Source organism: Polyodon spathula, chromosome 4 (genome assembly GCF_017654505.1).
Source record: "Polyodon spathula isolate WHYD16114869_AA chromosome 4, ASM1765450v1, whole genome shotgun sequence".
In the NCBI taxonomy this organism is placed as follows: Eukaryota; Metazoa; Chordata; class Actinopteri; order Acipenseriformes; family Polyodontidae; genus Polyodon; species Polyodon spathula.
The window spans coordinates 8,788,079-8,806,483 of NC_054537.1; the positions used below are offsets into that span (position 1 = coordinate 8,788,079).

The window sequence follows — 18,405 nt, forward strand, 5'->3', positions numbered from 1 at the left end:
GGTTAAAAAGAACATGTCTGGTATGCTGAGCTTATTTCGTTGCATTTGTTATGCTCCATTAAGCAACGATAGCTAAAAGAAAGTCTTACACGCATGCGCGCCTTTGTGCACTTGTTACTGGGATGAAAAGTTTTGAAACGTTTTATAACTTTTGATCTAAATGCTCTGCGGCATCAGGGCCATCTCCGATGCAACCGGCTGGTGGCTTAGCATCGTATGGTTCATGAATAAAGCATGTAAAGCTATATAAAAAAAAGATAAAATGTGGGCTTTTAAAAGTTGGAAAGGGTCCTTTATTTGATTCAGATGGAGTGCTTGCGCACAAACGCAAGCGCGCTTTCGCATTGACTCTCCCTTTCTTTAGGAAACATAGCGGCCACCACATAGCGTGTTTCATTAAAGCATAAGCTTTTCATCGCTCGGCTTTGTTCTGAATGAAAGTAATGCTGTGAATTAAATAAATGACAATATTTTCTATCAGCTTTAAGGTCCAAGAGAAGAGCTCTTGAGCTTGGCAAAAATCAGGCAAATCATTCATCGTGCCACCCTGCACCTGTGGTCTTGGCATTCAACGTATACAAACCTTTTCCTATTAACCTTAATTATTCAAAAGCCACACAATGGTTGAAATAGAGCAGGTTGAAGTCTGTTTATTGGTCGTAAATGTTTTTCTGAAGATCTCCCGAAGCTCTTTGTTTGCTCGTAGTTGAGTCTGCACTCTTTCTTTCAGACGAGAGTAGCCGTGGACTTCTCCATTTTCAATCGCAGCATCTGCTTAATCGTACGGATCAAAATATGGAGACACAAAACATATGTAATGGTTGATTTGTTAAATCCTGGTAATGAGTTATTAACAAGGGAAAACAATGGAGCAGGATGGTGAGAGCCTTATGGTAACAGAGTCACTTCATGTAACGCCTGCCGTTTCTCTTCTTGATAAATGGAACTAAGGTCTGAACGCCAGGTGATAGCAAGAAAATCAATGGCTTTTGGGGCCAGCCCCGAGACTTGTGTTTCTATGTGAAAAATTAGAGAGCATAAATTTAATTGGCTGATCAGGGTAAAGCAGTGGGCTTGAGTCTAATTGCCAGTAGATTTAGCCAGGGAGACAAAACAAGATTTTGGACTGTTTGCTGGGTCGCATTAGAGCTTTCAGCCCAAGTGTATCATTGAGAATGTGTTTTATTATAACAAATGTCATGCTTTACAGTTCCCATATTGTATAAAGACAATGGTTAATGGCACATTAAAGACAAGCAAACCATGCCAACACGTCTTGGAGACATTGTATGGGCCTCTCTCTTTGCTTGTTTTAGGCAGCTGCAGTCCAGGACCCAGAAGCACAAAAAGAACAAGTTTGAAATACCAGGTGCATCCTAGAGAACCAAGACAGGGATTGATATGTTACAGCCTAGGACATGAACCAAGCAATAAAGATATCATTTTGATTGTTAGCAGCTTCCACGCCATGTAAAATAAGAGGCGCCAGAGCAGCCTGTTTTCTGGCAGAAGCTTTCCCTCCCTGGGTTTCCCTGTAAGCCAGAAATCTCCCTCAGCCAAATTCGAACACCTGTTGGCCAGACCTCACATCCCGTCGTGGGAATCGTTTCCTGAGAATGATTCCAGATATGTAAAATTTATTGTGGAATTATTGCTCAGGCCATTCCCACAAGCTGTAGAATGCTTGGTTAGAGCGAATTTACCCACGCGGTTTACCAGGGGAGAGTTAACTGGTGTTTGTTCAACCTCGCAGCTGGCACTCGATGCTACAGAAAAGCTACATTAATGAAAAAGTGATGAGTTAATGGATTTAGGAGGTTTCTCAGCCTATATTATAGTTTGATAATCCCAACATTTGCAGATTTAAAGCTTTGTGAATTAAGACGGCCAAGCGTTCCAGTGCCGAGAGTAAAGGTCTCAATGCGCATTGATTTCTGCAATGCAAATACATGTTTTCCAATGCTTTCGGTTTTTATTTGGATGATTTTTGTTCACACAGTATATATATATATATATATATATCTATAATTATATATATAGATATATATCCCGTATATATATAATATATATATATAATTATATATATATATATATGATATATATACCATATGGGTTAAAACCTTTTTGGAATTACTTTAAGTATTCATGGCAAATTTGATAACAATTACTAATGATGATTATCATTATTATTCGTCAGTTACATTGTGCGTGGGATACCCGCCAGTAATTAATACACAAGTTTAATCCGTTTGCATGTATTTAATTAATTCTTTTGAAAATAAAACATGAACAATTGTCACCTTTAGGAGCAACCTGTTGTAATTTATTTTTACGAAATAAAAAATAAAATCAATTGAACCTTGATACTTTAAAAAGATAAATGCGTGGTGTGGACAGGTATATGTGTAAATAAAAAATGCAATGTTTTAATTTAAAATACAATTTTTACAGAAAATATGCTTCATAGGTGTGATTTGCTTATTTGATTACCAATGTGCATGATTTGTGCTCAACAATTGCAACTGTTTTCATATTGAACTGATGGTGGCTGGCTTGTATTATTTTTACAAATAACATGTAAAATGATGTATATAAAGTACAAAAATTAAACAACATAGTTTGACACTGGGCTGTTAAAGAAACGTTTTAGACGCCCCTTTGTTTCTATTTTTGCCCCAATAGAGCTGAATGTTTCTCATGGAAGCCGGCACGCTGATTTTAACGTGCTTGAATAGTTGTCATTCATAGCTGAACACACGCTGGTCCTTACAATGCCAAGCAACACATAAGTACTGACCAACACAAGCTCGGTTTGCATGCCAAAGCTTCCAATTCAATATGCAACAGGTATCCCAGCGCCGCTTGCTTTGTTTTCAAACTAAGCACTAGCAAGGTGCATTCACGCATATTTTGGTTAGTTTAAGATTCTCCAAAAAAAAGTTTGTTGAATGTTGGCCACAATTGGCTTTGCATGTTTAATAGAGTAAGCAAACAAATACACCCTTTCAAACTTTGAAATATTCGCCTAAAAGAACTTGCCAAACTAACGCACGAGAGTGACAAGATAGAGACCCTGGCTTGTCACTTTGGAAGCCTAACTCTTCCGCTTGATCGACACCATACTAAGGATGTCTTGGAGTATTGTGCTAACAAAAACATCGCTTCTCAATAGCAATAGGTGCCAATAAACAATGATTGCAGTGTTGTTTTATTGTGCTGTGCCACTTTACCAAATCCAATTGAAACGTATCCCCCACAAAGCAGAAGTCGGTACAAGACTTTCAGTCTCCATTATTAAGTTAAAGTCTGACTTTCTAACATTTGACTTTATAATGAGTGTAATGAGATTACATGCTTTATTGTATGACTTCACAAGCGCGAATTTCTGCGTTGTTAATGAGGCTGTAATGCATTGCAAAATCAAATTATTTTAATACATTAAGGTAATTTACCATTTCTGTTCAAGTTACTAACAGGAATTGTTGACAGGGCGATGCACAAAAGCTACCATGAATTATACATTTGTGCCCAGAGAAGTTACAAAAATCTAATATTTTTTAAATTTATATATATATATATATATATATATATATATATATATTATATATTATATATATATATCTATATATATATATATATACATATATACGTCTTATTAATTATTATTAAATTAATTAGTTTAAATATACATAGATTTAAATAATACAATTAAGTAATATAGGAAAATCGAAAACAAAACAATATAATAATATTGTTCAGCCAATATAACCAACTGTTGTACAATGTCCAAGTCATTATTATACCTTCATCTTGGAGCTGTAGTTCCCATGCGCTGTTGCTTTCCCGTTTCTGATATATGGGGTATTTGTGAAGTGCATGTGTGCATGTCTAGGCATGGGCATATACCTAGCCTGGGGCTAAGTAGGCTGACGTAGGGAACAGCAAGGGGAGCTGCAAGACTAAAGCTGCTACCACGGGAAAATGTCTTCTTGCAGCACCTGCACAGTATACAGACCAGCCGTTCTAGCAGCAGTTGGAAACTAGGGTTTGTCATGCTTCTTTTATCAATTTAGCGGACTCTTATAGTTTGAAACAGAAATGGCTGGTCTTAGAATCAGGTGGTTGAATGATAGACAAAGTAATCAGGCTTTTTCCAAAAAAAAAAGACGCAACTTGCTTGTCTTCAACTTGTCCGTCCTTTAAAATATCATTGGTATGCTTTTTACTTTTATAAAAAATAAACATATGCACTCACAACATTAAGTAAAGGAACCACCGTGCTTAACGAATGTGTTGTGGACACAAGTGTATATTACTGTATGCAGTAAATGATCAACTTTAGAAACTATAGGCTATATATACAAATGGTACTCTAAAAATCTTTAAATAACAAACACTTTGCAAACATTTGCGTTAATGGGACCGTATCCTTGTTTGCCCCCTTCCATTATTAAAGCTGTCCATAAAAAACAATGGAATTAGTTATATAAAAGTGCGGCAGTGAATGCAGGAAGCTAATTTCATATGCATTTTATTTCCAATGCACTTCTGAGATAAGTGTTCGATACCAGGGGCAGTTTGTTGCTTTTGTTATGCAAATATACTTTGTAAATCTGAAGCGATACATGCAAAGCTGTTCTTTAATATAATTGATAAGGAGTGTTTAAAGGGCTGGAAACCATTTCTTCCACATTACAAGTTACTAACAATCTAATTTATAGACATTTTGTCCCAGTTAACCTTTTATTTTATCAGGAGTGTGTAACAACGGATCTTAAATGTAATATGAGATATTAACTAAGGATGCAGCACCAGCTAGTTACATAAAAAACAATACACAAGAGCCATGTAGTGTAAGTAAAAGGAATACAAGGGATATAATTTTAGTGGCTTCAAATCTGTCATCTGATTTTATAAAAAAAATAATTATTTATAACATAACCACCAACTCAATCAGAGCCATTAAATAGCATTCTCATGTTTTATTTTCAAAAATACACAAAATTCATATATTATAATAAATTAATTCACAGTATTTAGAGTACTTTCTAAAATATATATACATATATTCTCTTTTTAGATTAAATTAGGTCATCATATATTAGGTTCAAATAAATAATACAAAATTAAATCCAAAGACTTTCAGACCTGGTGATTCTAGTTCATTAATTCTATTTCATAAATACAATAAATAAGTTGATTGCCATTAATAGCATAGATTGGATAGCTGAATTTACAATATATGTCTATATTTTACATTTCACATTCAGTATGTAGAACGTCTTTTAAAAACAGTCCAAGTGAGTATGAGAGTTCTTATGATATGAAATCAAAAGGGGGCTCATTCTCGATGTTGTTTAAAGAGGTCTTGGTGTTTAATTTTCGGGGGTCTTCAGGGGTCCACACTTTCGCTGTTCTAATGATGTTTTGTTCTTTCAGCTGTTTCTCATCAGTCCAGGAGAGAGAGTGCCCTGCAAGAGGAGGAAGGCCATAGTCTGGATCACTTGGAGATGGTGATCCTGAAAAGAGAAAACAATAATGCAATGGTTAATAATCACATACGTTTCAACATGGCCAATAATGTAATACAACCACAGTTAATTTTACAACCGTAACCTTTCTCTTATATATCATTAAATCAGCTTACTTGTTCCTCTGTTGCAGATAATAACTGTTTTAATTTGATTGGAAGTGTCGTTGCTCAGGTTTCTTACAGGCATGTCGGACTGCACAAGTTCTGCGAGAAAGTTAATGTAGCCTATGGCGAGACGCAGAGTGTCAACTTTAGAGAGCCTCTTCTCGTAAGGCAGTGTAGGGATATGAGACCGGAGTCCTTCAAATGCATCGTTTATAGACTGCATTCTACGGCGCTCTCTGACATTGGCAGCATGCCTCAAATGTTGCATGTCGGCTTCTGATCTCATCCGCCTTCTCCTTTTCATCAGCGGGCCCTCTCCTTTGAGCTGGGGGGACACTTCTGCAGTGCTGTCAGCGCAGCCGTAGGAGAAGGTGGAAGAGGAGGACGAGAAAGAAAAGTTGCCAGCATCGCAGTACTCCCCATCGTGCACTATTCTGCTGTCCTTGCAGTATTCTTGAATCTGAGTGGTAAGAAAGTCAACGTCCTCGTACAGAAACTCGTCTGTGTCCAAATGATCTCTGGAGGACTGATCGGTGAAGAAATCCTCCTCGTCGAAATAAGGGGAGGAGAAGGAGTCCAACCCCGTCAACTGATCTAGCACTGTGTCCATTTTTTTTAAACGTGATGTCCTGTTGCCCAGTAACAGCAGTTGCCTGCTCCTTGCACTGTCTCTGGGTGCTTAAGAGTTGCTTCAGCTGAAGGCTGGCACGCGAGGACTCTTATAACTACATCCACAGTCGCGTGCCATTAACTAGAAGCGCCAGCCAATCACAACGCAGAGTTCCCCCTGCGCGAGAGCAAAGGGATTATACACCTAGAGATAACACGCATTCCATCCAGCGAGATAAATGAAAAGGGGCAGGAACAGCATAGCCAATACACGGTTAACTTTTAAAAGTGTTATTTCTATGCGCAATCTCACGAAGCGGGTTTAAAACGCACCAGTTCAAAACGCGTGAACCAAAACACAAAAAGAATACAGTATGACTATCGTGACCCGCAATAGGTTACCCTAAGTTAGGCTACTCTTAGTTTCTTATTTGTAACAAGTTTTCACTTGTGTTGTTATTCTTTTCTGGGACCCCTTAAGAAATGAGATGCAAACCTCAACATATTCACATTATAGTAAAACAAAGTAAATAACACAATGTAAACAAGTTCCTGCAGTTTCGTTAGCACGGGTTGTTGAAAATGATCATCTACACAATTATTTACTGGTTAAAGGATCCAGCGGCTGATTTTTGTCGGGAAGGACTTGGTTCTGACAGTCAGAAATAATCAGATAGAAGTATTCAGTCCCAGCCACTGAATCCAAGTATGCGCGCCACCAAGCCATGCACATTACCACAGCGTGTACTTTATATAAATACACTTGGATTGTGAAAACAAGCTCATCAAAATAAGTATTTCCTGTGTTCGTTTTAGATAATTGCAGTTGCTGTCTGTCTTTCTTTCTTTCTTTCTTTCTTTCTTTCTTTCTTTCTTTCTTTCTTTCTTTCTTTCTTTCTTTCTTTCTTTCTTTTCGGGGGGGGGGGGGGGCTGGGGCAGGCGTTGAGAGATGTATTGGAAACGAATGTTTGTGATTTGCACCCTGATACAATGCAATGGTCCTTCAAATAGGTTGACCAATTTAAATGCTGCAGTAGTGAATGTAAACCATTCAGCAAACAGGAAACTTGCTCATCACCTGTTGTATGCAAGCTCTTAGAAACACTGCACACGTTGTCCTACGAATGTTCTGAAAGAGGTTCAAATAGAGAAAAGACGAGTGGTACTCGTCAGTCACACAGGTAGTAGGGCGCTGGTCTGTGCGATTGTCTTCTTCTGCAGTGGACACATGCCCGGTCACGCAGCATTCAACACACAATGGAGAGCCACTTTACTACAGTGCAGGGGCGTGTCTGGCCTTTCAATATGAACTACTTTCTATCACAATAAGGTGTGTCTATCTTTTAAAAGCTTGAAAAGAACACATTATAGAAGCCCTGCAAAACCTATTGAGAGTGGGCACAAGACCAAAGGTCCACCAGAGAGCTTACTTGAATGATGGTCTCCAAATAGTAGGTTCTTCACACGTTCCTTTTTTATTAAGCCAGAATTGACTCATTAAAGTTGCAGTCAAAAATAAGAAATCGGCTACTTGCTTGAATAGAATTTTGTGAAAAGTAGAATTCACTCAGTCATAGTTAATGAGGGTGCTGTGGAAGTTAACATACTTTTGGTAAACGTATTTATTTGCTGATAACCAGTAGTCTGTATTTTGACCGGTTGTGTTTCACTGTATAAATCCTTATTCTACCAGTCATCTAATTTCAAGTAATATTCATTTATTGTTTCAATATTCTAAATATTTCAACACAGTACTCAGAAAACAAAAAAAAAAGAAGTTTTCTTTTACATATTTGATATTTTTACGCAAGTTTAAACGAAGCACGTGTTTCTTATGACTCCGTACCAAAAGCCCTCATGTCAGGACCATCACAGCCAGTGGCGTCAACAAAACTTACAGTTTTCTTGACGATTTTAGTAGGTACCTTAGTATAATGTACACTGCGCAGTTTGTGAGAAACAGATCGTGTATTTAGAAACGGCGCAAAAAGTTTAATAGCTGGGCTTTATGATGCCATCATATGTCAGGTAGATGATGAATTAATGATACCTGCTATTTATGGGACCATGTATTCTGGGCAGTGTGGTTTGAAAAACTGTTATTTAACCTGTATGTAACCAAAAGAACAAAACGAATGTAGTTAATAGCCCAATAATAAAAATAATACAATACATGCGCTGAACCTTGAAGCCATACCGCTTTTGTAGAATTTATGAGGAAACAAAAATTCCCTTTTAATTGTTAACTTGTGAGATGATAAACAAAGGGTTCAAATAAAGTGTCCAAAATATGAAGCATCAAGATTGACCCCTAAGTATGGCTTTGTTTGATCAAACGATTCAGTTCAGAAACTACACTGACTCCTTTGTGTTCAGTAGAGTATCTAGAATACATAACCATGTTTTTTTTTTTTTTTTTTTTTTTGGTTAATAAAAGTGTAGTTGAATGGTCCGTCTCAAAATAGATCTGAAATATAATGGATGTAAAATATATTAAATTAATTAAGGAATAGTTGGTATTTGCATATTCATCGCTTAAAACTACAAATCTAACCATTTGTAGGTAGTTTTCTATTGTTATAGGGAAAGCTAGAAGGGTTCATTTTGAGATATCATTCTGAGATATCAACATTGGAGATTTAAGCCCCTTTTTATTGAGCTTTTGATTACATTTATTAACGACTATGACATCCAGTAAAAAGAAAACACCAGCTAAAAGGCAAGTGGTTATTTACTGCAGTGTGTGTGGGGTTATAATGAAGGTGCTGGTCTCAGAATAAAAGAGCGTTTACCCGCACAGTATGGTAGCCAAAGAGGACGTCTGTCAGACACCTCAATACAAATTTTGCTGGTACCTGAGCTCTTTACTGGTTGTGAACTATAGAAACTCTTTTTAACATGCATTCATGTCAAAACGGTGGGGGTCGCTTTGTTCAAATCCCCTATGTGTGTCTCGGCTGTGGGTGCCGCTGCAAGCTGGACGGCGGCGGACAGTCCGTGGGAACCCCAACACGTGCGCTCCTTGCAGTCAGTGAAATACTCAGGGAGAACATTATCAATAAGTAGTGCTCGCTCTGCAGCTTGTGAGACGGAAATGCCAAGTACCGTCTTGGTGGAAAGACCGTAAGGATGTTTATGAAAACTAAGCGGGTACAAACACAAACGTTTTGAACTGAAAGCATTTACGACCCTAAAAGGCAAATCCCGTTGCAGGTTCTTTCACCTTTCATCTGCATGAAGGTTAGATGAACAATTTTCTCACAAGGGATGGTCAACTTGTCTGTAGCCTATATAGTGTAGTTTCCTATTTTGTATACCTAATCAATTATTTACTGAGGAAAAATAGCACGTTATTTTAAAGGTACAGTTGCTAGCTATTTACAATTGACTATTTTAATGCTATAGACTATATTGACCACTTCCTGGTCTTCTCTCAGGACCTAACCAAAATATAACAACTATGTTGTAGATCCTGACAACTTCTATCACAAATGTAAACTGTTTTTTTTTGTTGTTTTTTGTATTTTTTTTTAATTTTTGTAAAAAATGTTATCACAACTCCATATGTTTTCCATAACTATCCCTGATAGGCCTATTGATGCCAAACTGGTGTGTGTGTGTGTGTGTGTGTGTGTGTGTGTGTGTCTCTCTCTCTCTATATATATATATATATATATATATATATATATATATATATATATATATATATATATATATATATATATATATATATATATATATATAAGCGTTATATCCATTCGCAACCTGGAATTTTTTTCAAAGTTAATTAAGACACTTTGATTCTTGAGCCTTTAAGGGTTTACAGGTTTTTGTTTTGTTCGTTTTTGGGCGTTCACACCTACTAACTATCGAACAATCGATCCGCACGAACGGGCAAAAAAAAAATGAATTAATATAAAATGTCGTCCCAATATGGGAAAAGGTGAGCGTATATCCCGAGCGATATTGTCTGTTCACATGTTACGAGACACTAAACTCCTTTGACGCAAAATTTTAGCGTAATGTATAGATTCTTCTCAGCCACAGAACACCAGCTAATAACGCGATCTTGAGAAGCCGGCTCCCTCCTAATAACTGATTATTGAAATGCCAAATGTGGTTGGTAGTAATAAGTCACGGTGTTGATCTCTACAAAACTTAAAAATATACTGTGTCGACAGAGGCATTTTTTTTTTTTTTTTTTTTTTTTTCTTTTTTTTTTTTTTTTTTTTTTTTTTTTTTTTTATTTCTGCGGGGGGTGAAATAATGGGATGGGGCAGGACAATAAATAGTGATTTTGCTTCTCTTTTTAAAAACAAACTTTTTACTTGCTTATGATCATTGTAAAGTTTGTATATGACACAGCTGAGGCATTTTTTTCTGCAGGGGTGACTTTATGACTCCTTTATTATCACTAAACGAAAGAGAAATTTGGTTTGAAAATGACCGAATATAGTAACATAACCCTATTTCAAAAGCACATCAATACGACTCAACTGCACCAACAGTGTCGTTACACTTTGATGTTTAATTTTTATACACCCAGTGGTAAAACTATTTTAAATCGTAATGAAACAGATAATACACATTATTATTATTATTATTATTATTATTATTATTATTATTATTATTATTATTATTATTATTATTATTATTATTATTATTTAGACGCCCCCAAACCTCACGTGTTAACAAAATAAACCATGCCAACTCTTAAACATGTATTTCTTCAAAATTCATTAAAATGAAACAGTGTACAAAAAACCTATTTTTACAGTATGTCTGTAAATTTACAGGACAGAAATACAGTAAACAGCCTCACTGACAGAAATGTACCCGCATCTAATATTTCTAGCTAATCTTGTAATTCTTTGTGTAGATGTGTAGCATACTGTATATGATACAAGGGGTACTTTTAGATTTATAGTTTATCGACAGTGTCCTTAATTACCGAGCCGTGCAGTTCAGAGTCCTGTCCCAAGCTGTACCTCGGCGGCAATTAAAGTAATTAAGCAGTTGGAATGAAGCCGGAATAATTTGGAGGTGCCACTATTATATCCTAATCTATCTGTAGAAAAGATTTTAATATTGTGATTAAAAATATTTTCTTACAATAAAGTTTGTTCTAAAATTATGATAATTTTCCTAACATTACTATTAAAATATTTTGGTTGAATGCTGTCTTCCAGAGGTACACTTTCAGCTCGTAATGGTGATAACTAATTACAGTACAGTATTAAAAACAGTGAACATCGTTAGTGACATTTAGCGCCATCGCGTGGAGTAGTGTCTGAATTGCACACACCAGGGCAGGCAGCATTAGAATCATTTGTTCCATTTATAGCAACTTACATCAATGTTTTGGGTTACATGTTTGAAGTTCATGAAGTCCGTTTTGCCTTTGATAAAAAAAAAAAAAAAAAAGAAAGAACAAAAAACTGTTGCAAACTTTGGCAAGTGCTATAAAAAAAAATAATTAATTAATTAATTAATTAATTAATAATAATAATAATAATAATAATAATAATAATCCAAAACAAATATCCCTGAAGAGGCCTATAAGGTTTCTTTGGTGTTTGAAAACAAACATTGGATAGAGGTATTTCTGATGGAAATGGTATTCATTATTTCACAGAACTTTGTTTGATTGTGTATCTATTTGTAAGGTAAGAAGCCTACTAATACCAACATCAGAACACTTAGCTTCATGGTTTAAATGATCAGTGCCTGCGAGAAAGGGCTTGAGTGGTGTAAACAAAGTGCCCTAAGTTAAGTTCACTTTTAACATGTGTAGATGTGATGCTGTGATGCGTAAATCTACTTGATATGATAACTACAAATGTGGAAATAGCTCTGGCAGACATTTTCCATAGAGGGTATACAGGCTGATTGGAAGGTTATGCTGCGTTGATGTGGTAAGCTTACTTTCTAGTTACCCTCTACATATCCAGTCTTGTAATTACCCAAGAAAAGATTTGGAACGCCAATGTATCGGGACTTTTTTTTTGGAAACAGTACTGCAGTTTACAATTGTTCTCAGTTGCAAAGGAAACACCTGCGTGATTGGCTGTCACACCGCGCAACACATACTAAACTGGTACCTGAATTCTGCACTGGTCGTTTAGCAAAAACAGCGCCTTTTAAAGTCTTTCAATGCAAGACCGTGACCGTCACCTTTTTACAATGAATTTCCAAGTGTCACAGATTTGAGTGCCAGTGCTGCTGCTGCAAAGCGGCGGACATCCATGGGAATACCAACACTTGCGCCCCTTGAACACACAGTACAATGGCGAACGTTATAAATGAGATGTTCCTGCCTTGCACATTGTCATGGTAAATTACATGTTATGGTATAAACCGGTGGGGAAGGTTTCCATGGTTCTGAGGAAGAGTAAGTACAAGCTGCAGTACGATGTGTGTATGTGTACAGACCCCGTAGGTAGACTACCCTTTGAATACATGCGATTACGCGTCATTCAGGATAACATTCAATATTTAGAAAACAAATAACAAATACAAGAACAACAACAATACTACTACTACTACTACTACTACTACTAATAATAATAATAATAATAATAATAATAATAATAATAATAATAATAATAATAATGATATAGCTGTTTGTTCGTGTATATAGCTGTTAGTCTCAGTATAGCCTACCTATGTATCTTAAGTTAAACGCGTCATTTTGCTGTATACCTTAATTTTGTAATGTTATTTTTATAATAAAATCAAGAAAAAAACAACCAATAAAAACAACAATAATAACATCATAATTATAGTGTTATTGTTAAGCCTGTTGCTGGTTTATGTGTTTCTTGATTGTGTTATGGAAAAACAATAACGCAAGGAAATGCAGAATATTACCATCAAGTATTGTTTTGTATAGAAATGTAACAGATGCAATAAGAATGCAAAGTAGTGACAGCCTACAATATGACTGTACGATACAAAACCAGAAAACGAAATCATTAGGGTATAATAGTCTAAGTGGAATTCTATATGGTATGTTGGCAGGGGATTCAAATGCTAGACATGTCACATCTGTAATGTGTTTAAAAACAAAACAGAAAGGCGTTTGAACGGGACCAAATTGAAGCTATGCCGAAATGGCCAACTGTAACATTATTGTAACACAGCTCGTGTCGCCTAGCCAAACTGAATACCACTACAGCCTACAAAAGAAACACCTTCGAACACTCAGCCTGTCTGAAAAAACTCATTTAAAAATAATGTTTAACATATCAATAATTACTTTTCAGGGTTACCTGCCTAAACACATACTCTGTGCGGGGTGGCATGTTGTGTCTTGAGGCTCTCTGACCTTGTACCTGAGCGTTGTGCTGGTGACGTACCATAGACAAGGCGGTCGCTGTTATTCATACCGCGATTAACGCGGTCAAAGTGTTTCAGCCCTGGGTGCTCACCCAAGCAAAGGAACAGAGAATCCCTGGGAATCAAAACACGTGTGCTCGCAGTCAGCAAACCAGCCCACTGAGGATTTAAATAGAATGCACTCGCTTTGCAGATTGCCAGTCAAATTCAATTATATGGTCACACGTTTTGGCGTGTTTCGAAGTATTTAATCGAAAATACTAAAACAAATCCATTTGGAGTTGTGGAAAGAACGTTTTTCTATTCAAATGTGACTTGTATGGAGTAAGGCTTAAGCTACAACTTTTGTAAATCAAAGCAGCATAATGCTTTGATGCAGATGTTTGACACAGCCCATTCGTATATTATAATTTAATGAACAAACGAAATATTTGGAAACTACGATACATTAAACTAAAGGCAAAGTTCTATTAAAGAAATATCTGTTACCAAAACAAATCAAGTGATCGATCAAAGTCCAATCAAGCAATCTTTCTGTCTAGCCTATTTGTCTGTAAGTCAGTCTATTGATTTGCTCACACAGACCTAGTCAGTAACAGTGAGAATATAGACACATTCAGCAAACTGAACCTTTTGCAGAATGCATGAAAAAAAAAAAAACACGCACGTCGTTTTTTAATCAATAGTTTAGCAATATCAGTTGTTGGTCCTGCTCCTACCATTGTCACATTGCATTTGGGATTGTTTTCTGTGGCTGTGAGAATGCCTTACCCTCTCGCTCTTTTTTTTTTCAATTATAGCACCTGTATCGATTACGTTGGTTATTTCTCTTCACCCAACACGTCTGCATTAGCCTATCACAATTCATTGTCTATTATTGCAAACTTCTACAGGACGGGTAGCACATTCATCCTAGTCTTAAAGTCACATAAGAACTTAAGAAAGTTTACAAACGAGAGGCAAGGCCCATCTTGCTTGTTTGGTTGTTAGTAGCTTATTGATCCCCGAATCTCATCAAGCAGCTTCTTGAAGGATCCCAGGGTGTCACTCACTATTCTCTGTGTAAAAAAGTGCCTCCTATTTTCTGTTCTGAATGCCCCTTTGTCTAATCTCCATTTGTGACCCCTGGTCCTTGTTTCTTTTTTCAGGTTGAAAAAGTCCCTTGGGTCGACATTGTCAATACTTTTTAGAATTGTGAATGCTTGAATTAGGTCGTCGCATAGTCTTCTTTGTTCAAGACTGAATAGATTCAATTCTTTTAGCCTGTCTGCATAAGACATGCCTTTTAAACCTGGAATAATTCTGCTTGCTCTTCTTTGCACTCTTTCAAGAGCAGCAATATCCTTTTTGTAGCGAGGTGACTAGAACTGAACACAATATTCAAGATGAAGTCTTACTAATGCATTGTACAGTTTTAACATTACTTCCCTTGATTTAAATTCAACACTTTTCACAATATATCTGAGCATCTTGTTGGCCTTTTTTTATAGCTTCCCAACGTTGTCTTACTTACTAACGCCTGTTACCCCGCCTGGGACATAGGCCGCCAACAAACGCTCTCCAGCCATCCCGGATCCTGAGCCAATTGCTTCAGCTGTCCCCAGGTGTGGTCTTCCCTCTTCACGTCTGCCTCCAAGTCACGGCGCCATGTATTCTTTGGGTGACCTCTCTTCCTTTTCCCCTGTGGGTTCCAGGTGAGGGCTTGCCTTGTGGTGCTGGATGCAGGCTTGAGGAGCATGTGGCCGATCCATCTCCAGCGTCTTTGGAGGATCTCTTCAACTGCAGGCTGCTGTCTTGTCCGCTGCCACAATTGTTCATTACTAATTCTGTCTGGCCAGCGAATTCACAGAATCCTTTTGAGGCAGGTGTTGATGAAAGTCTGGATTCTCTTCATGGTGGTGACAGTGGTTCTCCAGGTCTCGGCTCTGTAAAGTAAGACAGGCTTCACGATGGTGTTAAAGATTATGATCTTGATGTTGACTGTCAGGTCTGTGGATCTCCAGACATTCTTCAGTTGTTGGAAAGCCACCCTTGCCTTGCCAATTTGGTTCTAACTTCAGCATCTGTCCCATCCTGTTTGTCAATGATGTTGCCAAGGTAGGTGAAGCTCTCCACCTCTTCTAGCTTCTTCCTCTTCTAACATTGTCTAGATGAAGACATTTCTGAGTCAACAAAAACTCCTAGGTCTTTTTCATAGAGTCCTTCTTTAATTTCAGTATCTCCTATATGATATTTATAATGCACATTTTTATTTCCTACATGCAGTACCCTACACTTTTCTCTATTAAATGTCATTTGCCATGTGTCTGCCCAGTTCTGAATCTTGTCTAGATCATTTTGAATGACCTTTGCAGCTGCAACAGTGTTTGCCACTCCTCTTATTTTTGTGTATTCTGCAAATTTAACAAGTTTGCTTACTATACCAGAATCTAAATCATTCATGTAGATTAGGAATAGCAGAGGACCTAATACTGATCCCTGTGGTACACCACTAGTTACCTCGCTCCATCTTGAGGTTTCTCCTCTAATCAGTACTTTCTGTTTTCTACATGTTAACCACTCCCTAATCCATGTACATGTGTTTCCTTGAATCCCTACTGCATTCAGTTTGAGAATTAATCTTTTATGCGGGACTTTGTCAAAAGCTTTCTGGAAATCTAAATAAACCATGTCATATGCTTTGCAAATATCCATTATCGATGTTGCATCCTAAAAAAAATCAAGCAGGTTAGTTAGACACGATCTCCTTTTCCTAAAACCATGTTTACTATCTCCCTGGATACTGTTACCATGTAGGTAATTTTTCATTTTGGATCTTATTATAGTTTCCATAAATTTGCGCATAATAGAAGTCAGGCTTATTGGTCTGTAGTTACCTGGTTCAGTTTTGTTTCCCTTTTGGTGGATCGGTATTACTTTTGCAATTTTCCAGTCTGTCGGTACAAACCCTGTGTGAAGATACTGTTGCATGATCTTGGTTCATTTCTTTGAGTACTATTGGGAGGATCTCATCCGGCCCTGGGGATTTGTTTATTTTAAGAGCTCCTAGTCCCTTTAACACTTCTGCCTCGGTTATGCTAAAGTTATTTAAAACTGGATAGGAACTGGATGACATGTGGGGCATGTTGTCTGTATCCTCCTTTGTAAAAACTTGTGAAAAGTAATCATTTAATATATTTGCTATTTTTTTTCTTCATCTATGATTTTGCCATTTGTATCTCTTATACATTTAACCTCCTCTTTTAATGTTCTCTTGCTGTTGTAATATTGGAAAAACATTTTGGAATTGGTTTTAGCTCCCCTAGCAATGCTCATTCCTTAGCAATGCTCATTCCTTAGCAATGCTCATTCCTTAGCAATGTTCATCACCAGTGCACAGCCCCATTTTGGGGGTTAAATAATAAACAGCTGCCTCACCCCTTTGTTCTGCATTGGGAAGACATTTATATTGTAGCGATCTCGGTTAACGCAGGCAGGAGCATCATACAGGTTTGCGAGGCAATCCATACACAGGCGGAGGGCGGGCACGAACCTGGGGCCTCTCGCAATAAAGCATAGCACCGATACCGCTGTGCAAAAGAGAAGGCTCCTTTGCAGTCACCTACCAGCCCTGCTACTGTCTTCCCCCGTGCATGCTACAATATTATTATGTGCAGATTCTTCTTTTAAAATGGACAATCATTTTTTCAGGAGGTATCAATAATAGTGAAGAAAATGTCCAGGGTGAATGAACAACAAATGCGCCGAGTGTATTAATAGAACATGCAAAGCTGTATGGTAGCACTTAAAGCAATGCGCTGCAATGGAGAGCAATATTTGTATTACAAAGGATTGCTCTAATTAGGCTTTTGACTTAAAAAAAACCCAAAGTGATATTCAATGAATTCACATGCAATGCTTAACACACTCGCTCATGTCTCTTACAGTTTGTTCCTGTATCGGCCCTTGCTCATGTCCAAAGATATTGAATTGAACAGACCAGTCTTGTTTCAAACTGGTCTAAATTGTATTGAACCATGGCTGTATTGTATGTTTAAACATACAGGTATGGATCCATTTTTCAGAAGGCTCGATAGCATGTAAGAAATAAAGGTTATTGCGTGTGTATTTGTTGTATTAGATAATAGTATCAATACTCAGTATAAATATGTAACACTTTACTATTACGTCCAATCAGCTATGTTACTTCACTATCATGTGAATATCCGTTTTTAGCTTTATATGACTATATTTGTATTTGTTGGTTTCACTCATTGGCCATAATTGGTTTCACTGATGCTTAATTGACTACACGTGAAAGGTGACAGATATAGGCTAATTGCCCAAATCCAAATATGAAAAGAAACTGATTTGCTTGAACTGGCTCAGATAATCAATAACCCAATTGAAGATGCACTATAGAAACGGGACCATTAAAAATATACATGCTATTAAAACATGATCAAACAAGATCCCATGTGGGCGTCCATACAGAACTATCAGATCCATAACTGGGTGGGTCAAGTGTTTCACATTTGGAAACCCCTACCTAATGCAGGGCTCTCTGATCCTGGGGACCCCATGTGTTTTCCAGCTGAGCTCTCAATTACTTAATTAAACCCTTCATTGAACTCATCATTTGCTTAATTATACTCTTTTTATAATTGTTTTCAGCTCTTAAACAGTTTCAGCTTTCAACTTAGCTATAATATTTTATAAGTAACTCTGCAACTGTTCAGGAGCTGAGAACAATTAAAAAGGTCTAATTAAACAAATTATTAGTTCAATTAAGGGTTTAGTTAAGTAATTGAGAGCTCAGTTGGAATGAAAACCAGAAGACA

General features: G+C 37.1%; 1 protein-coding gene across 1 annotated transcript in view; it reads left to right on the forward strand.

Annotated features, from left to right (window-relative positions):
- c4h10orf67 (chromosome 4 C10orf67 homolog) overlaps positions 1-6,236 on the forward strand; it is a 50,257-nt gene extending 44,021 nt beyond the window's left edge. Inside the window, exons 16-17 of the mRNA XM_041246555.1 lie at positions 5,440-5,546; positions 5,946-6,236. Of these exons, the coding sequence (XP_041102489.1) occupies positions 5,440-5,546; positions 5,946-6,236 (398 nt within the window). The remainder of the gene's footprint in view (positions 1-5,439; positions 5,547-5,945) is intronic.
- The last annotated feature ends 12,169 nt before the right edge of the window (positions 6,237-18,405 follow it).